Here is a 21,558-nt window from a genome sequence, read left to right on the forward strand (position 1 = left end):
CAGGAGCTGTGGCTTTAAAAAACACATCAAATATCATGAGACTTGTGATAAAATTCTGTGAGCTGGTAACATTGGATGGGGATGTCTACAGCAGGAGCTGGAGCTGTAATTTACAGTGTGAGGAGACATGCACCCACTAGCTTTGACTGAGGTAGCATGAGAAAGTGTAGCCGTGGCGGTGTGAGTGGGGGGATGGGCTAGCTCCCCAGGTATGATCCTGCCCAGGACCCTAGGTACATATTCAGGGAGGCTGCTCATGCCACTGTGTCTACTCTGCCATTTACAGCACAATAGCTCGATCAGAGCTAGTGCAGGTATGTCTACCACATCTGGAGACAGCAAGGAGCAGCATCTTACATATTAAAGACTTCTACAGTGCTAACTAATGGCTTTGTGGTGAGGGAAGAGGAGGGAGGACTGGAATGGTGGAGGGGGAAGGGGGCTTTATGTTGTGAGGGATGGTGGGGCAGAGGATGGAGAAGACAGACTCAGCAGTTTTCTCTCACACTTACAGTCACTGTAAGCACCAGGGAACTGTCGAGATGCTGGGACATGGACTGTGTCTCAGATTTCTTGCACCAGCCCTGTTAACAACTACACACTGTAAACTCCTCAAAGCACAATCCCATTATCCCCATTGCACCGTAACAAAATGTACAGGTAGGGTGAGGAGTGCTGAGGAACGACATAGCAACCATGTGGCCTAGTGGAGAGACCACTGGACTGGGACTATTCCTGGCTTTTCCAGGGGCTTGCTCAATGACCTTGGGCAAGTTTCTTTACTGCTCTGTGCCTCAGTTTCCCCATCTGTAAAATGGGGATAATGAATAAAATTCCTTGAACTCCACTGATGAAAAGCACTATATAAAAGTTAGGGCTTTGTGTTGTTATCACAGTCATGTATTAATTGCAAACCTAAGTGAGAACTACAACTGCCTAAATGACCATTAATGTCTACTACAGTAACTCCCCACTTAACATCCTCTCGCTTAACATTGTTTCGATCTTACATCCCTGCTCCACTACAGAACGTGCTTGTTTAAAGTTGTGCAATGCTCTGCTATAATGTTGTTTGGCTGCCTACTTTGTCCACAACTGGCAGCCCCCATCAGCTCCCCTACATCCCCGCCTGCAGTGCCTCCCACCTGCTGGCAGATCCCACGGATCAGCACCTTTCCTCTGCTTCCCCCGCCTCCTGCCCGTGGAAATCAGCTGGTTTGCAGCATTCAGGAGGGAGGGGAAGCCTGCGCGCCACGTCCTCGCTCCTCTCTCTTCCCCTCTGCCTCCTGAACACCACAAACCAGATGATTGCCACAGGCAGGAGGCAGGGGAGGGATGGGGGAGGAGCGAGGATGTGGCGTGCGAAGCAAAGGACGGGGGGAAGAAGAAACAGGTTAAGGGTGGGGGCTTGGGGGAAGGGGTGGAGTGGGCAGGCCGAGGGTTGACCCCCCCACCCCTGGGAAAGTCAGTGCCTGTGCTTGCAAGAACAGCAAGAGGAGCAGGGGGACAATCCACCCTCTTGCACTCTCTGACTCCACCACCTCAACCAAGCTTCATATTCAGCAATGATGACTGTAGTATTAAATTGTTTCTTTAAAATTGTTTAAAACTTATACCAGTATTAAATTGCTTGTTTAAAATTGTTTAAAATGTATATGTTTTTGGTCTGGCAAAAAAATATTTCCCTGGAACCTACTCGCCTCCCCCATTTACATTAATTTTTATGGAGAAATTGGATTCGCCAAACATCATTTCGCTTAAAGTCGCATTTTTCAGGAACATAACTACTATGTTAAGTGAGGAGTTATTGTGGAAGGAGTCCTTTTTCTGTTCATGAAACTAGGAAAGACACTGACAAAAATCTTTGCTAATGCAGAGTTAAGGTTCCCAGACGTATCTCAGGTCCTTCCAGAAAACAGTTCAGCAAAACTCAGGGCTCTGAACATCAGCAAATGCAAAATTAAGGTACAGTCCAAAGCAACCTTAACTCTGCCCTCTCTGAGAACTGATCCAACACACCCACCGCACACAGACCCACACTCTGCCTGCGCAGATAAGGCACATCACCCAGGGATCAGGGCACATGACAACTGTATGCAGAGCCATCCTGTCCGTTGGATGGTTTAGGGCAGTTGCCTCAGGCCCCACGCTTTGAGGGGCCCCATGCTTCATGGCACGCGAGGGCTGGTGGCAGTGTGACCAGCCCTGCTCAGCTTCGCACCGCCTCGTCAGCTCCCTTCATCACTCCAGGGAGGTGTGGGGGGTTGGGGGAAGGGGAGGCAATGGGGGCGGGGTGGGGGGCTCCCATCCCCCGAGGATGTCCTTGACAGTAGCACAGAGTCAAATGCCTTTCCTGCTAAGGGAAAACTTGTTTTTAGGGAAGCTGCTCTAACAGGACCTACCGACCCTGTTCTACACTGAGCTAACAGCTGAGAAACAGCCCTCATGTGTCACATTTTACAAGCCCTTCCTCCTTTAACAGCCCTTCACCCTCCTCCAGGATTCCATCTAGCTCTATATGTTCTTACCATCACTGAACGCACAGACAATCCCCAGGGCAAGCCGGACCCCTGAGCCCTGCTAACGACTACTACACAGCTCAGGCTGAAATCGGGTATACTGGATCCCTCAGTAGATATGACCTCTCTCCTTTCCTCACATGCCTGGGGGAGCTCTGACCCAGATCTTCCCACCATCAAGCGACAGCCCCACCAAGCTGCTCCAGCTAATATCTCCATCATTCAGTCCAGCTACACCTAGTCTATGAATGCAGTGGAGTGTATGCAGGTAATTCCCAGTGGCTATTGCTAGTTCTAGGAGGGAGGGAGTCAGTGTGGCAAAGTTAAGGTTGCGTTGGCATGTGCTTTAACTGCGTATGTTCCGGTTTCAGCAGTTTGATTTTGCTGAACTCAGCGCTGTAGAAGGGCACATGAAACCCAGTCCTGTGGCTCTGGCCTGGTCTACACTACGCGTTTAGGTCGATTTAAAGAGCATTAAATCGATTTAACGCTGTACCCGTCCACACTACAACGCCCTTATATCGATATAAGGGCTCTTTAAATCGATTTCTGTCTCCCACCCGACGAGAGGAGTAGCGCTAAATTCGATATTAACAATTCAGAGTATGGTTAGTGTGGATGGAAATCGACGTTATGGCCCGGGTGGTATCCCACAGTGCACCCATGACCCTCTGGTCAGCAATCTGAACTCGGTGCAGCGGGCAGGTAAACAGGAAAAGCCCCGCGAACTTTTGAATTACATTTCCTGCTTGCCCAGCGTGGAGCTCTGATCAGCACGGGTGGTGATGCAGTCTCAAATCAAAAAGAGCTCCAGCATGGACCGTACGGAGATACTAGACCTGATTGCTGTAGGGGAGACAATCTTTGTATCAGAGCTCCGTTACAGAACACGAAATGCCAAAGCGTTTGAAAAAAGAACTCCAGGATACACAGCTTGCGTGACAAGCGTAACGGGAAGCCCAGAGACTCAAATGGACGCTCATGAGGGAGGGAGGGGGTACTGAGGGCTCCAGCTATCCCACAGTCCCCGCAGTCTCTGAAAAGTATTTGCTTCTTGGCTGAGCTCCAATGTCTGTAGGTTCAAACACAGTGTCTGGCGTGTTCAGGGAACAGCTTCTCAGTTTCTTTCTCCCACCACCACCACTTTCCCAAAGAAAAGGAAGAAATATTCTTGACTACTTTCAATGTCACCCTATGTGTACTGAATGCTGCTGGTAGACTGATGCTACAGCAGTGAAGAGCAGTATCTGCTCCTCTCCCTCTCCCCTCCCCAGTGGTAGACGGTGCTGTAGGACTGCCACCATCCTCGGAACCCATGCCTGATAATTGTCTAATATCATGAGGAAGGATTCCTGGTTACTCCCAGTAGATAGGACAGAACGGCTAATAAGCATTCATAATAGCAAGTGGGGCTTCAGCCCAGCCCCCTCCCTTTCCAGTGTAAAGAAAAGATTCCGTACTGCTGGACTGTCATAGCCCCGGAGGCTGCCTCCAAGTCTCTGTTTCTTTTCCTGCATTCTTTATACTTCATGACACAAATGGGGGACACTGCCATGTAGCCCAGAAGGTTGGGAGGAGGGAAGCAACAGGTGGGTGTTGGAGGGGCACCCCCTGTGAATACTGACACGGAGCAGCTGTGCTTTCTGATACACTGGTTCTCTATACACTTGCCTCTTATTCTAGGCAGGACGGACTCTATTTTTAGAAACCATAAGGGAGGGATTGACTCAGTCCAAGTGAGTCAATCCACTTTTGCTTTCAAAATTTTCAGCCAGGGCACTCATGATAGCAGCGGACAGTACAGAGAAGGAGAGGTAACCGTCATCTCGGTGCCATTTACTCCGGCAGTAGACGACAGAACAACCAGTAACCTCTCTGCTATCATTGCAAAGCAAAGCAAGTGAATGCAAAAGCAGTGTAGCGCTGGAGTATCGGCCTCTCTCTCCGCGGCATCCAGTACACATACGGTGCCGGAAAAAAAAGCTTGAACGGCTTCATGGTTGCCGTGCTATGGCGACTGCCAGGGCAATCCAGGGGAAAACGGCGCGGAAAGGATTGTCAGCTGATGTTTTCCCGGAGGGAAGGAATGGCTGACGCATTTACCCGAACCCCTGCGACAATTAGATTCACCTGAATTCCAAGGGGCGGGGGAGACTCGGAACTATGGGTAGCTACGGAAGTGCTACCCACAATGCAACGCTTCAGAAATCGACGTTAGCCTCGGAGCATGGACGCACAACGCCGAATTACTGTGCCTAGTGTGGCTGCATGAAATCGAAATTATAATATCAGTTTTATAAAACTGATTTTAGCAAATTCGATATTATCCCATAGTGTAGACGTGGCCTCTGTGTCAATGAAGGTTTTTGTCGGTGAATGCCAGGTGGCAGGAGGAGGCGGGGAGGGGGACACTCTCAGGCTAGCAGGAAAGGACAGAGAGGAGGCTGGTGCTAGATTAAAGCAAGGACCATAAGGGAAGTGGAAACACCAAATCCAGGGGAGAAATCCAGGCCCCACTGAAGGCAATGGGAGTTTTCACCCAGGGGTTTGGCTGGCAGGAATCCACCAGACAGCGTTAGGAGGAGGAATATTGTGGGTGTGCCCTGAGCTGTGGGGGTGTCCAGTGGGGGTGACTCTGGAAGGGGTGACATGGTCACTTCTCTCTGTATGTGTGAAGAGCTGCAGGGCAGCAGAGCTTTGTGTGAGAACAGGCAGCAAACCAAGCAAGGAGGCCGGAGCTCCTACCTGACACCAGCCTGAGAACCTGTAGAGTGAAGCAGAGAGTGATGTAACCGGGCAGAGCGGAGCTCACTGTGGAGCCAGGGGAGAACGAGGGAACCTTCTCCGTCATCGTAGCTCGGTCTGGGCACAGAAGAAACAAATAAAATTAGACGTGCAGTGACTGGCACAAGGTTTAGCCCACCCTGGTGTGCAATGCATGGAGTTGGGAAGGGATACTCCCCATAGCTCTAGTTTGCACTAGCTCCAAGCAGGGTCAAACATCACTGGGGTTAAAATGCCAGCAGTAGCTGGCAGCCCATCTGCACTAGCGCTTGCTCCCTGGAGCTGCACCTGTGCTAAAGTTAATGGTTATTTCAGAATAAATCCATATGTGGACACTCTAATTTCGGAGTAAGAATGTCTTGTTTCTGTGTTAGCCCACTTCTGCTGTGCATTGGGTAAACAGGAACAATGCAATTGTCTTCTGGAATAAGAATGTTGTATTAATTTAGCTGTAATGTAGAGTATGTCTACACTTTCTATTGACCCAGACTCTGAGATTTACTGCTGTGAGTCTTTTATTGCTGTGTGGACGTACCCAGAGGGGCCCAAAGAGTCAAAGTGTTAACATGACCCAGTCACTGTTCAATATTAAACCGTTAAAATGGGCTTGGATTTGGTACACAGAGACCTCAGCCTGCTTAGCACCATAACAAATCCTTTCAATCTTTTATTAAAGATATAGAAAAAGAAGGAAAAAGAGTTAAAGCATTTGAAATATAAAATATTAAATTAGACTTTCATTTAACAACATCCCTTGTTTCCGTTCCCTTTAGCTGGAGAGAGTTTTTAAAAGGAAAAAGACTCTTATCTGACAGTCTCTTAGATGGTAATAAATTATGGTAATAAAGATGGTGACTTGAAGAACAGCTCTGTGTGTCTCAAAAGCTTGTCTCTCTCACCAACAGAAGTTGATCCAATAAAAGATGTACCTCACCCCACCTGTTTCTAATATCCTGGGACTGACATGGCTACAACTACACGGCATACATGTTACTAACTGCTTTGTGAGGAAGAGAGAAGAAGTTACTGACATGGGCTGACTCTGCTGTTGTTGCTGTTGTTGATATCATCCAGTCATTTTTGCTAAGAAGACAAAACAAGACAAACACACACAAAAGGGGAGAGACAAGACCAGCAAAGATAGAAAATGCAGCTTCTGTCTTTGGCGTGGACCCTCACTTGCAATTTCACTGTTGGAGAAACACAAGCCCAGCACATGGTGGGACCTGGGTTCTAAGATCTGGAAACTTTTTTCCAGCAGCAGGCTGTTCAGGGCATTGCTTTAACAGGCACACGGCAGTGTTGCAAAATATGCAGTCTTGTCCTGCTAAGTCAGACTCTTATTAGGCAGGAGAAAAAAGGAGAGAGATAAGAAATTAAAAATGAAAATTAAAATTGAAATTAAAAAAGTAAAAGGTCATGTGGGGGCAGTGGGAGAGAGAGAAAGACACACTCAGAATCTCACATCCCAGGTGGTCTTTTGGATTCAGCTGGAGCCAGTGGAGGTGCTGATGCCATCAGGGTCCCTCTCTCTGGCCTGGTCTGGTCAGGACATCTCTCAGGATTGAGGTGAGAAAGGTCTGGGATCCTAGGTGAGAAAGGTCTGGGATCCTAGGTGAGAAAGGTCTGGGATCCTAGGAGATGCTGGGGGTGGCTGGTATGATGGTGAAGCTCAGGCCAGTGGCCAATTTTTCTCCCCCAGAATCTTTCTGTAAGTGTTCTGTCATGGGTTGCTCCACTCACCTCTTGTCTGGCACCTCCTCCTGGTCACCCTGGGGATTAGGTCTTCGGCTAGGTCACTTTTCCCCCTTCTGGGGTACAGTCCTCCAATGTCTGTCAGTCCCATAGTGACCAGGCCGTCTTTCCAGTTCATTGGACCAAGGATGCCTGTAACAGTCTCAACCCCTATGTACACCCTTTTCATAGGACTATGATAAATCTTGTACTAAGTATGCCTCAGAAGGTATCATTTGAAAACTCATAATTTGTTGATTATTGTTGTCCTGATAAAATATGCATAGCAACATTGTAAGTAAAGTTATAAGATTCTATTGTGTGATGTTACTAAGACAAATTCTAAATCTAGAGAGAAGTCACAAACTGGTTGTCCAATAACAAAAGTTAAGGCAATGTCTCAGTCAGGTATCAACAAAATCAAACGGAGAGAACTATATGGCTTCCTGCAGTGAATCCAGTCCAGTCAGACTCCTGCAGGAGGTTTGTACTGGGCTGCTTCAGGGCTATGAGGTCTCAGTGTGTATTTATAGTGACACAGGCAGCCTGTGCAAATCAAGAGAACCATTTATTGGTCACCAGGTATGCAGACTCCAAAAGTCTTTGGGTTAGAATGAGAGAGGCAGGCATAGAATATAGTTCCTCTGCGTGGAAGCCAGGCTGTCACCAGGCCCAACCTCACCTGCCTTGTCCTCTTTGTCTCCCCATTCCAGCAGCGCTTGTGTCTGTGTACCCATCTCTTTCTAACCTGACCCTGACACCTCTTCTCTTTGATCTCCAGACACAGCTATGTTGTGCTCCCATGTTCAGCTACCCCTGCAGCGAGGTGTTAATATGTAGTCATTGTGGTTTCCACTGTCTCTGTAGGATTGGCCATTCCACTGTGTTGATTCTAGCCCAGAAAGTCCAAGCAGCTCTATGTCTGAGACACCTACCTTCATTTACCATGTCCCAGGGAGAAAATCAATTCTTTCCCCCAATGGATAGTGCTGCCAAGGTGACAGATACAGAATAATACAGATAGTTCATAAAAATATTACAGACAATTCCCACTTTGCCACACCTCTTTCCTCTATGAGATCAAACTGAGTGAGGTCTCTTCAACCAGTGACCTGAGAGTGTTCAAATCTCCTGCTACCTTGGGACTCAGATGCCTTCCAAGTTCAAGTAACACCACAGATGTTTTCCATACAGGCCAAAACCAATTTCCTATCCACTTGGTAGCTTTTCTACCAGGCAATTTCAAGATTCTTAGAGCACAGATTTTCATTACTCAAACAGACTGTTTTCATAACACAGTTCAGTTTCATATCCCCCCCCCCCACTTGGGCCTTACCTTTTGGATGACACTAGCAGGATGCACATGGGGAGTTTTCAAATGCCTCTGTGTTCTCCTGTCATGCCTTGAGGGTTGAAACTGAGATGAGAACCTGCCACTACCCCCTCCCACTCATCTTCCAGGGAGTGAGGAGGGCTGTGAACCCACCTTCCTCCATATGTCAGCCGACTTGGCTGCAGCCTCGGGTTGTCTTTACCCCTTGGTTGGGGTAGGGAGTGATCCTCTGAGTATTTGGGAGGATTGGAGTAGGGAAAATGCTCAGAGACAGAAAAATAAGCACCTGTAAACTGTTACTGCAAAAATTTAGGCACCAAGTGATTGTAGGCACCGCAGGGTTTGGCCGCAGACAAGCAGGGTTTTGTGAATCCCAGCGTGTCCCGATTCTGGGATTTTTTTGTAGGTACCTAAAGTGACAGGCACCTAAGTCCTCTTATATATCCACCCAGTGGTAAGGGAGGGGAGCCACACACGGCCAATAACATCACTTAAAGAAGCGATTTACTAACTACAGCTCCCATCAGGCAGCAAAACTGCAAGAGCAAATGAGCTCTACTGCAGGGCGCCAGGCTCTGCTAAGCCCAATGAGCCAGCAAAGGGAAAAACCTTCTCTCAGTCTTCAGGCTAGAAGCTCTGTGGGGCAGAGACTCTGCCTCATTGTGTGACTAGAATGGACTTAGCACACTGTGGTAGTACCAAAACCAAACACTTACCGATCATGCCAACACTAAAATTCCCCACTCTGGCACTTCAAGTGCAGTAGGTAGGGTCCCACATGAAAGACCCCCTAAGCTTATATTTTACCAGCTTAGGTTAAAACTCCTCCAAGGTACAGAGTCCTCTGTCTTGGACACCACCAAGTGATTTACACAAAATATTCAGGGAAGGGTCACTTGGAATCCCTATCGCCCTGGAATATTCCCCTAAGCCCTTCACCCCCTTTCCTGGGGAGGCTTGAGAATAAAATACCAACCAGTTGCCTTATCAAGGTGAGCACAGACAAACCCTTTGTTTTAAGGCCATTGGAATCAAAGGATTCTTTAAAAAAAGTGAATTTTATTATAAGAACAAAATAAAGAACCACATATGAAAAAATCACAATGGTAATAGATTTTACAGAGTGCTAGAATTTAATACATACAGAGAATTCCTCTCTGGGCTCAGCTTTGGTTAGCAAAAGAAAAAAAAAAGATGAAAAATCCTATAAAAGCACAGAAAAAAAAAACAACACAAGCCCAACAAACAAAATAGCCTAATCGTATCTATCTAAAGCTTTTTTTACCCTACTCACATTTCTGTGGTTTTAGATGGATTATTCCAGGTATGGTTTTAGGAGATTTTGTACCTGCTGGCTTCCTCTCAGTTCTGAGAGAGAAGACCCAGACCAAAACCAAAGACTGCTATGAAAAGGAAACCGTTTTCCCTGATTTGAATGTATGTTTGATTTTCATTGAGTCTCAGCTCTCTGCCAACTCCTCCCTTGTTTGTTTGTGGGTTTTTTCTAAGCATCTTCAGGGAAACAGTTAACTCTTTACAGGTGAAGCAATTCAGAACAACAGCTAAGAAGGTCTTTATGGCTAAATGAATGGGCTGGTATACATAAAAGTTGCTACCTTCCCCCTATATTCATGACAGATCATCATGTCATCATGGGTGTGCGTTTCTGCAGCCAAATTTACACTCGAAGTATGGGAGCAGCAATTTACTCCTGACAAAACTGGGAGAGGGGCCCTGTGACGCTGACAACTCATCTGAGTGAGTATGGGGAAGAGGAAATATCAAGTTAGTCTGTAGTTCTAGGGATGGAAACCCCCTTACCTGCTGAGTCCTGCGGGGACACTTCCAAGCAGCTTCAGGGTCCTTGGGAAGCTCTCAGTTTTTCTAGCATCCACAGCCATCCCCTAGGGAGAGTTCCTGCTTTCTGTGAAACCTCCCTTTGCTGAGGTGGTTTTGTCCATTCAGCACAGGAGATATAGAGCCAAGGAGTTTGACTCTGTCCTGTTCATTTCTGTCTTCTGTTAATTTACTGCATTTGTAACTGAATGGAATTGCTGCCAGTTTCTGCTGCTCCCATCAGCTTCAGAAATGAAAGTAACTCAGTAGCTGGGAAGTTATTGAAACAGGAATCCTTGTCACATGCTGAGTAAAGTACAAGGATCAAAGTCCTCTTAAAGAAACATCCCCAGCAGTGCCAGTGAGTGACAGATTTGGAACCAACCCATTCACTTTGGCAGGTGACATTCAGGTCTGCCGTGTTTCTCCTGCTCTCTGAGAATCAGTAAAATAAAAAGAAATTGCATGTAAAGGCACCGTCCTCCAAGGCTTCCATCTCCTGTGGGTGAAGGAAAGGAAGTTTCACACCTACCTGCTTGTTAGCCGTGTGGCAGGGCTGGGCGCTGCAGACTGTCAGCTAGAGACCTGGGGTAATTGATGAGTTTTCTTGTGCAGCCAAAATACAACAGATTGTCTGAGTCCTGGGCCATTTTCCCTTCATGCAGTTGCACAGTCTGGGACATTGCTGGCCTGGCAGAGCCTCTGGAGATGAGCGTTTTCTCACACTCCACGTCCAGGGGATACCTGGCCTGTCTGCTGAGACTTCTAGAAAACACCAGCACTAGTCATGACGGTGGACTTTGTGGTGTGGATGCCAGTTCCCTAGGGCACAGACTAAGCCCCATTGATTAACTTTGCTGAGTCACACACTGCCCATTTATAATGAAGGGCTGTGTTATCGCATGTGCAGGGCAACTGAACCCATTCAAGCTGTCCCAAAGCAAAGGAAAAACAGGAAGAGTAGTAAGAGGCCAACATGGCTTCATCAGGAGTTTTTTAATGACCTGAAAGTCAAAAAAGAATCCTTCAAAAACTAAACAAAAAACTAGTACAAGCATGTCAGGACAAAATTAGAAAGGCTAAGGCACAGAATGAGTGACACCTAGCACGGGACACACAAGGCAATACGAAGTTGTTCTATAAATACATTAGTATAAAGGGAAAGATGAAGAAAGAGCAGGTTCTCTATTTAGCGGTGAAAGAGAGCTAAGAACTGATGACGTCATGATTGTTGAGGTTTTTAATGTCTATTTTGCTTCAATCTTCACTAAAAAGGTTAATTGTGACCAGATGTTTAACATAAATCATATTAACAGCAAGGGGAAAGGCATGCCAGCCAAAATAGGGAAAGAACAGGTTAAAGAATATTTAGATAATTTAGATGTACTCAAGTAGGCAGAACCTGACAAAATTAACCTTAGGCCTTGTCTGCTTCTGCAAGTTAGAGCACATTAAATCAGCCCCGTGAACCGTAACTCCTGAGGTGTCCACACTGGCAAGGCATGTAGAGCACCCCTACTCTGCGGCTGGAGTGCTTCTGGTAATCCATCTTCATGAGAAGCATAACGCTTCCTGCGCCCCGGCTGGAGTGCCATGGTGCCAGTGTGGATGCCCTGGTCTATTAATGCACTCTTACCAGCTCTGAGATGTGTCCCACAATGCCTCTTCTAGCCACTCTGGTCATCAGTTTGAACTCTACTGCCCTGCCCTCAGGTGACCAATCGTTAGACCCACCCTTTAAATTCTCTGGGAATTTTGAAAATCCCCCTCCTGTTTGCTCAGCAAGGTGTGGAGTGCTCTCAGTGAATCTTTCCAGCTGACCATGCCTCCATGAACCAGGTGATCCCCAGCATGGAGCAGTGTCAAGGTTCTGGATCTCATCAGCATTTGTGGAGGCTGTCCAATATCAGCTGTGCTCCAGCTGTAGGATTTGTGATAGCTGATAGATTTCTTCACCAAGTAGTTGAAGAACTAACAAGACAGGATGCCATTTTAGATTTGGTTTTGGTGAGTAGTGAGGACCTCATAGAAGAAATCGTTGTAGGGGACAACCTTGGTTCAAGTGATCATTAGCTAATTCAGTTCAAACTAGATGGAAGTATAAACAAAAATAGATGTAGGACTAGGATTTTTTATTTCAAAAGGGCTAACTTTAAAGAATTAAGGAAATTAGTTAGAGAAGTGGGTTGAACTGAAGAACTTGTGGATCTAAAGGTGGAGGAGGCCTGGAATTACTTCAAGTCAAAGTTGCAGAAACTATCAGAAGCCTGCATCCCAAGAAAGGGGAAAAAAATCATAGGCAGGAGTTGTAGACAAAGCTGAATATCGTATACTGATGGAGCCAACGGTCAGAACATTAATCGACCTACAACAGGGATAATACTCTGTACCATGACGTACTAACGGAATGCGCAACTCAAGAGGTGCATTAAAGAAAACGCAAAAAGCAGGCCTACAAGGAATTGGAAGATGAGTAGCGATTAGCAAGGAAGGTACCTTAATGAGGCGAACATGTAGGGATAGTGGAAGGCCAAAGCCAGTAGAGTTGGACTTGCAACAAGGGAATTAGAAACCACATAGTAAAAGATTCTATAGCCATTAATATAAGAAGAAAACTAAAAAGAAGAAATGGACTGGCTAAACACCGAGGAGGAAGAGCTTAAGGATAATCTACGGCCTGGCGCCAATATCAAACCAAAATTACTTTGTCTAGTCTTTAATGAGGCAGTTGTAGAATAATGGTAGATGACAAAATGGGAATGCGGCATATGGCGGTAGATAAACAATCTGGTAAGAACCATAACTCGAAAACACTAATGGACAAAATCGGAGGGCCAGATAATCTTCATTCCAAGAATATTAAGGAACTGGCACATGAAATTGAAAGTCATTAGCAAGAAATTTTTAATGAAGTCAGTAAACTCAGGGTTGGTACCAAATACGACTCGGTAGAATTGCTAACATAGTTTCCTATTTTAAGAAAGGGAAAAAAATGTGATCTGATAACTATAAGGCCTGTAGTTGGACAACTGTAGTATGTACGGCGCTTTGGACAATTTTTGAAGGAGAAAATTGTTAAGGACATTGAGTAAAATGGTATTGGGACAAAATACAACATGGGTTGTTACACAAGTAGTTCGTGCCCAACCCATCTGATCTCCTTCTTTGAGAAAGGCAGACGAGTTTTTTAGACAAAGGAAAGCAATGGATCTAATTTACCTGATTTCAGTAAAGGCATTGCCTACGGTTCCAATGGGGGATTATTGTTAAATTCGGAAGAAGTGGGGGATCAATTGAAATTTTAAAGGTGGTAAGGAACTGTTAAAGGGGAGACTACCGGGTCGTAATGAAAGGTGAAACTGTCAAGGGCCTGGAAGGAGGTTACCTAGTTTGAGTTTCTAGGGATCAGTCTGGATCCAATTTATTTAATACTTTTCATTACTGACCTTGCACAAGGGGCATAGGTGCTAATAAATTTGCGGATGACATACACAGGCTGGGAGGTATTGGGCTAACACAGAGAAGGACTGGGGTAATAATCGAGCTGAAGATCCGGCTGACCTGTAAGACCTGAGTAATAGTAATAGGATGAAATATGTAATAGTGAAAAGTGCAAGGTCATGCTTTAGGGATTAATAACAAGAATTTCGTTAATTGGGACACATCAGTTGGAAGTAACATAGAGAGGAGAGGAGAAGGACCTTGAGTATTGGTTGATCAAAGCGATGCTATGAGCAGCCAATGGGTGATATTGCTGTGAACAAAACTAATGTAGTAGTTGGAGATCGCATCAGGGGAGGTATATTCCAGTAGAACAAAGAGGTGTTAGTACTTATCAAGGCACTGGTGAGACCTCAATCTGGAATACTGTGTGCAGTTCTGGTCCTCCATGTTTAAGAAGGAATGATTCAAACTGGAAATAGGTTCAGAGAGCGAGCTACTAGGATGACCAAGGAATGGAAACCTGTCTTATGAAAGGAGACTCAAGAGCTTTGGCTTGTTTAGCCCTAACCAAAAAAGGCTGAGGGGGGATATGCTGCTGCTTATAAATATATCAGAGGAAAATATTAGGGAGAGGAATTATTAGAAGCTTAGTACGCAATTGTGGAACACAAGAGAAATGGCAATAAACTGGGACCACTAGGAAGTTTAGACTTGAAATTAGACGAAGGTTTCTAACCATTAGAGGAGTGAAGTTCTTGGAACAGCATCCAAGGGAGTAGTGGGGGCAAAAAGACAATATCTGGCTTCAAGACTAAGTGATAATTTCATGGAGGGATGGTAGGATGGATACGCCTAATTTTTGGCAATTAATTTGGCAATTGATCTTTGATTATCAGCAGTAAGTTCATGAACCAGTGGTCTATGATGGGATGTTAGATGGGGCGGGTTCTGAGTTACTACAGAGTATTCTTTCCTGGGCACTGGCTGATGAGTCTTCCCCACATGCTCAGGGTTTAACTGATCGCCATATTTGGGATTGGGAAGGAATTTTCCTCCAGGGCAGATTGGCAGAAGCTGTGGAAGTTTTTCGCTTTCCTCAGCAGCACAGGGCACGGGTCACTTGCTGGAGGATTCTCTGCAGCTTGAGGTCTTCAAACCACAATTTGAGAACTTCAGTAACTCAGACATAGGTTAGGAGTTTATTACAGGAGTGGGTGGGTGAGATTCTATGACCTGCATTGTGCAGGAGGTCAGACTAGATGATCATAATGGTCCCTTCTGATCTTAAACTCTATGAGTCTATGAATTAAGACACCTATGGGCAGATATCAAGGGCCATGATTGAAAGGGGCCATGACCGGGACGCTGTGCAGTGCAGGGTTAAATTGAAGAGCTGTGGAATGCCTACCACAAGACACAGGAGGCAAACCACCACTCCGGTGTTGCCCCCACAACTTGCTGGTTCTACAAACAGCTGGACACAATACTTGGGGGCAAGCCCATCTCCACTCTGGAGAGCATCATGGACTCTTCAGAGGCTGTGCCAGCCCAGACCGCAATGAACCAGAAGGAGGAAAGCAGGAGTGAGGGTGCTGAGGAGGGGAGCCCAGAATCAGAGGACGGCCCAGCACCCCTAGCTATATGCATCCAGGAGCTATTTTCAAGCCCAGAGGAAGGTAGCCAGTTGCAGGAGTTGGTGCTTGGGAAAGAACAAACAGCAATGGAGGCACCCAGAAAGTGGCTTTTATATTGAGAAGGGAGTTGTTGGGTGAGGACTGTTGGTGAGAGGAGGGTTGCAGAAAGAAGGCTTGAGGCTGTGTACATGCCTAGATGAGGAATAGGGCGTTGATGTGCTCTCTCACATCGCGGTAATCAGCCTTGGTGATCTCATCAAAGGTCTCATGCAGAAGCTGGGCAATGTGCTTGTGGAGGTTCCTTGGCAGAGAAACCATGCTTCTTGTCTCAGCACCACGCCACTGTGCCATGAGTGGAGGGGGACCATTGCTGCACACAGGCTAGCTGTATAAGAGCCAGAATGGAAGCCGCATCATTGCAGAAGACCCTCTCTTGCTTTCCAGATCACCCTCAGCAGCGAGATATCTTCTAGGACGAACCCTGTGGAAAATGTGGGGACAGTGTTGAGTGTAGGCTCCCCCCAAGAAACAGGACCCCAGAGAACAGTATGGCCCTGGAACAATGAGTCCCTTATGCCCCTTTAGTTACTCACCATTTCGAGGCTGTTGTGAGTTAGGTGCGCTCGGCTTGGAACAGGCTGCTGGTGCTATTGTGTGAGCTGTGCTTGTGTTTCAGTTCAGCCAAATCATTGCTCTGTCGGATGTGAACAATGCTGCCCCTGTCAAGTGTTGCATTTTGGCGTTACAGATGCAACCTTGTGATCCCATCCATCCTTGTTATCAACGGCCAAATGGCTGCTCAGCCTCAGGAAGCAGCCGCGCAGAATCAAGGAGGACCTTCTGCATGAAGTCATGCATCAGTCCCTTACTGAAAATGAAAAAAGCACAGGAGTGGCGAGAGACCAAAAGGAGAGTCTGACAGGAGACTGCAGATCACCTGCAACAAGCCATGAAGTGGCTTCTAAGCATCGCGGAGCACCAAGCAGACTCAATGCAGGTGCTCGTAGCATTGCGGATGGAGAAGATCCATGTCCCCCTCCCCCACGAAGCCCCTGTCCCAAAACTCTTTCTCTTAAGCACCCATGTCACCACCAACATTTTCCACAACATCCACTTTCTTATCTCGACCAGCTGCCTCCATCACCTTTACCTTCACCATCCACCCATTCAAACTCTAACCCTTGCCCACTGTACTCAACCCCCATCCCCATGGAGTTTAGCCAGCCTGAAGTGCACCGCACAGACAGGAAGGCTGAATATGATACCAGGACATAAGCAAATCTGTGATTGTTCCATGCCCCACCCTGCGCCCTTCCTCCTCCCACACAGTACAGATGTGGCATGCCATGTTTTTTCTCCAGAATTGTGTTTTTTCGATATAAATGCATTTTTCTGGTTTTTGAAACATTCTTTATTGCATTAATTAAAAGCAAGCATAGCCCAGAAAAGTGACAGGCACTGCTGGTCAATGCATCATATGTAGCAAACACAGATGCCTACTAGCACTGGAACCACTGCACTCCCATGCAGGAGACCCAGCATCAATTTGCTGCCTCAAGGCATCCCTAATCCTTGCAGCCCCGCACTGGGCCCCTCTAATAGCCCTGATCTTTGGCTGTTCAAATTCAGCCTCCAGGTGCTGAACCTCAGCAGTCCATGCCGGAGTGAAGCTTTCCCCCTTCCCTTCACAAATGTTATGGATGGTACAGCACGTGGATATAACCGTGGGGATGCTGTCATCGGCTAGGTCCAGCTTCCCAAATAGACATCACCAGCGGGCCTTTAAATGGTCAAAAGCATACTCCACAGTCATTCTACACTGACTCAACCTGCTGTTCAACCTCTCCTTGTTGCTGTCAAGGCACCCCATGTATGGTTTCATGAGCCATGGCATAAAAGGGTAGGCTGGGTCTCCAAGGATCACAATGAGCATTTCAACTTCCTCTATGGTGATCTTCTGGTCCAGGAAGAAAGTCCACGCTTGCAGCTTCCTGAACAGGCCAGTGTTCTGAAAGATGAATGCATCATGCACCTTTCCAGACCAGCCTGCATTAATTCCCGTGAAACACCCATGATGATCCACAAGCACCTGGAGAACCATTGAGAAATACCCCTTCCGATTAATGTTCTTGGAGGCTAGGTGGTCTGGTGCCAGAATTGGAATATGTGTGCCATCTATCGCCCTTCCACAATTAGGGAAGCACCTTTGTGCAAACCCATCCACAATGTCATGCACATTGGCCAGAGTCATGGTTCTTCTGAGCAGGATGCAATTAATGGCTCTGCACACTTGCATTAATACTCTTCTTATATGTTCCATTCTATGCATCTGATGAAGTGGGCTGTAGCCTACGAAAGCTTATGCTCAAATTAATTTGTTAGTCTCTAAGGTGCCACAAGTACTCCTGTTCTTTTTATGGATACAGACTAACATGGCTGCTATTCTGAAACGACTCCAGCTGTTGACTTTCCCACTCCGAACTGGTTAGCGACTGATCAGTAGTTGTCTGGAGTAGCCAGATTCCAGAATGCGATCGCCACATGCTTGTCCACTGGCAGGGCAGCTCTCAGTCTCGTGTCTTTGCACCGCAGGGTGGGGGCAAGCTCAGCACACAGTGCCGTGAAACTGGCTTTCCTCATCTGAAAATACTGCAGCCACTTCTTGTCATCCCAGACTTGCATGACAATATGATCCCACCACTCGGTGCGTGTTTCCCAAGCTCAAAAGCGGTGTTCCACGGTGGTCAGCATGTCCATGAATTCCACAGACAATTTTGTGTCGCATGTGTTATGCGTATCGACCTCTTCACTGGACTCCTCACTGTCACTTTGTAGTTTAAGGAATAATTCAACTGCCATTGGTGACGCGCTGGCGAGATCCATCAGCATATTCCTGAACAGTTCGGGATCCATTCCAAGACAGAGCATACTGTACAAAAACAGTTGAAAGATGGTGCCAAATGCAGAAGGAAGTAAATGGACTGCTGGGATGCGAAGCGATGCACAACAGGGCATTGGGACAGGACCCAGAATGCCCCGCAACCCCCGTCTCCCTTCCCACCAGCTTCAGCATCAGAATGGGGAGAGGTGATCTGTGGGATAGCTGCCCATAATGCACTGTTCTGAAAGCTGCTGCAAATGCCGCAAATGTGGCCACACCACTGCTGTTGGAGTTGACAATGTGAATACATGGCAGCAGTTTCCCTGCTGCTGTCTCTGAGGGCAGATTTAACTCCAGGCACCCTACAGCTGCAAGTGTAGACGTAACCTTAGATTACTTAAGGAACTAGCAGAATCTATCTCTGACAATTAACAATTATCTTCAAGAATATATGGAGGATGGCTGGGGTCCCAGAGAACTGGAGAAGGCCAAACAAGGACAACCCAGGTAACTTTAGTACCCAGAAAGATAATGGAGTAAATAATCAATCAATCTGTAAGCACCTAGAAGAAAATAAGTTGATAAGTAACAGTCAACATGGATTTGTCAAGAACAAATAATGCCAAACCAATCTATTTTTCCTTCTTTGACAGGGTTACCTTCCTAATGAATGGGGAGAAGGAGCAGCAAAGATATATCTTGATTTCAGTAAGGCATACGACCAGTCACCACACGACATTCTGATAATCAAACTAGGAAAATGTGATATAGATTAAATTACTATAAGGTGGGTGAACAGCTGGCTGAAAAAACATACTCAGAATAATTATGAATGTTTCACTGTCAAATTTGGGGGTGCATACCTAGCGGGGTCCTGCAGAGGTCAGTCCTGGGTCTAGTACTATTCAATATTTTCATTAATGACTTAGATAAAGGAGTGGAGAGGATGCTTATAAAATGTGCAGATGACACCAAACTGGGAGGAGTTGCAAGTGTTTTGGAGGTTAGTTTTAGAATTCAAATTGATCTTCAGAACCTGAAGAAATGGTCTGAAATAAATAGGATGAATGCAAGGACAAATGCAAAGTACTAATGAGCTGCACAAATACAAACTAGGAAATGCCTGCCTAGGAAGGAGTACTGCAGAAAATGATCTGGGGGTTAGAGTGAATCATACACTGAATATGAGTCAACAAAGTAATATTGTTGGAAAACAAAGTGAGCACCTTTCTGAGATGTATTGTCATGTGGTCCTTTCTCCTCCAGCTCCCAGTAGCAGCTCAACTGTAGCCCTAAGGATTAATCTGCTGGTCTGTATAAATATATCTTTCTTATAAATTTGAGTATTTAATGTAATAAGCTTATAGATTTATATTAAGAATAAGTTTGGCTGTAATGCAAGAGACCTACAGGCCAAACATCCTGTATGTGACGCTAAGGCAACTTTAGCACATTTTGGGAACCTTACTCAGAAAAGTAATAATAGACAAAATACCTACGTAGATGTCTAGAGACCTTTGACTGAACCAATAACAGTAAAGGATGGAAAAAGGGGCTTTTTGCCCACAAATCTAACAAGTACACCACAAATGCGTACATACCTGTCATTCAAACGCACATACATACTAGCCTATGGGGCAAGTGTACCGTAACATTTCCATGGGTGAAGGATGAAATTTGGGCATAGGAGGAAGGATTTCCAACTAATGCACTATAAAAAGGTGAGGCAGCTCACCACTAGACAGGCAATCTACTCACCTGTCTACTCTTGTCTACTCGTCATTGCCTCCACATTCAACTACGTATCAATGCTACCCACCTATGACGGCTATTAACTACTAATAGGCCGTAGAAGTATTATTTCTTTTCAAACTGTAAGTCTATATTTCATTTTGCATAAAGCATACATAGTGAAAATAGAGACCAAATAGCTCTGCAATAGCTTCCTCTGCCAGAGGTGTGAAAACGGAAATTGCCACAGGCATGGCCTGTATCTTCCAACACCAGGTTATTAAAACAGAGTGTGAGTATTAACCGCGTTTGCAGCTTATAATATTGTATTACCATAGATATATCTCTTAAAGAACTGTGAAACTTGTAACTCTGTAATTCTAACTGATTTTAATAAAAAGGTCTTTATGACTATATCTGTCTCAGTGTAAGCTCCTGTCATCACCCCGAAGTTCCTTTTATAAACTCTGTGAAGCCTGATCAGGAAGAACTTTGTCTTCTGATCAAACATATTGGTGAGCCAAACCCATACTAATTAATATACAATAATTATTATTAATATTATTAATTAGTTATAAATTAATTAATTAAATAAAATTAAAATAAGTGGTTACATTAAATTAACACCACTAACACACTCCAAATCAGGCTACACAGCCCAACAACCCTCTACTCTGATCTGCTGCTCCTTTTCATATAGCTCTTCATAGTTAGGTCGACATAAGCTGCCTGATGGTACATTTGCTACGCTTCTGAAGGGCCAGGGCCTACTAGCCGAGAATGTCCACTGAGAAGGAGCGCAGGGTGCCAGGCACTCAAAACCAAAACTCATTCCTGGTGCCCCATCAGCAGTAGAAGGCCAAGCAGTGGCAGAAGGATTCCTAGGCCTGTCTTTGGTGGAAAATCACTCTGCAGACAGTGATGGAAGAAACATGAACAGTGTCACCATATCTAGTGACTTCTGTGAGCGAACATTTGGACGCTGTTTAACTGACGAAGTACTTATAGCAGAGGTGAAGACCAGATGTTTGTTAGATACTGGCTCAGAAGTCACCACCATTACTGAGTCGCATTTTAAAAAATATTTGAAGGACAAGGAGCTGACCACGCATGGCACATGGTTTGTACATCTAACAGCAGCTAACGGAATGGCAATCCCAGTGGTAGGGTGCCTTGAAACAGATATAGAGAACATGGGTCAGACACCGCCGGGAAAATGCATCTTCATCTGGAAAGACAAGGTTTCTGAAGGAAATCATATGGGAGATGGAGCCTCAGAGATTCTAGGGATGCACATCATTAGTGAGCTGAAGGAGCTACTGTTGCCAGGAGAAGGAACCAGGAGGATGAACTGTCACAGGCTTTCTAAGAAGAATGCTGTGCAGAGTAGGGTACTGGCTTGAGCAGAGTGATAGCCATTCCCTGGGCCCCTTGAGGCAGACTAGAAATGTGAAAGTGGCTGGAAGACAGAAGAATCATAGAATCATAGAATAGAATAATAGAATATCAGGACCAATTCCCAACCAAATCATCCCAGCCAGGGCTTTGTCAAGCCTGATCTTAAAAACCTCTAAAGAAGGAGATTCCACCACCTCCCTAGGTAACCCATTCCAGTGCTTCACCACCCACCTAATGAAAAAGGTTTCCTAATATCCAACCTAA

At 45.8% G+C, this 21,558-nt stretch overlaps 2 protein-coding genes across 2 annotated transcripts in view; both read right to left on the reverse strand.

The window, feature by feature from the left end:
* LOC116819426 (butyrophilin subfamily 1 member A1-like) overlaps positions 1-5,377 on the reverse strand; it is a 30,377-nt gene extending 25,000 nt beyond the window's left edge. The window contains exon 1 of the mRNA XM_075072056.1: positions 5,265-5,377. Within this exon, the coding sequence (XP_074928157.1) occupies positions 5,265-5,370 (106 nt within the window). The 5' untranslated portion in view covers positions 5,371-5,377. The remainder of the gene's footprint in view (positions 1-5,264) is intronic.
* Positions 1-21,558, reverse strand: part of LOC116824950 (uncharacterized) — a 954,865-nt gene that overhangs the window by 154,574 nt on the left and 778,733 nt on the right. The gene's annotated exons all lie outside the window — the stretch shown is intronic.

This window comes from Chelonoidis abingdonii, chromosome 13, assembly GCF_003597395.2.
Source record: "Chelonoidis abingdonii isolate Lonesome George chromosome 13, CheloAbing_2.0, whole genome shotgun sequence".
NCBI lineage: Eukaryota > Metazoa > Chordata > Testudines > Testudinidae > Chelonoidis > Chelonoidis abingdonii.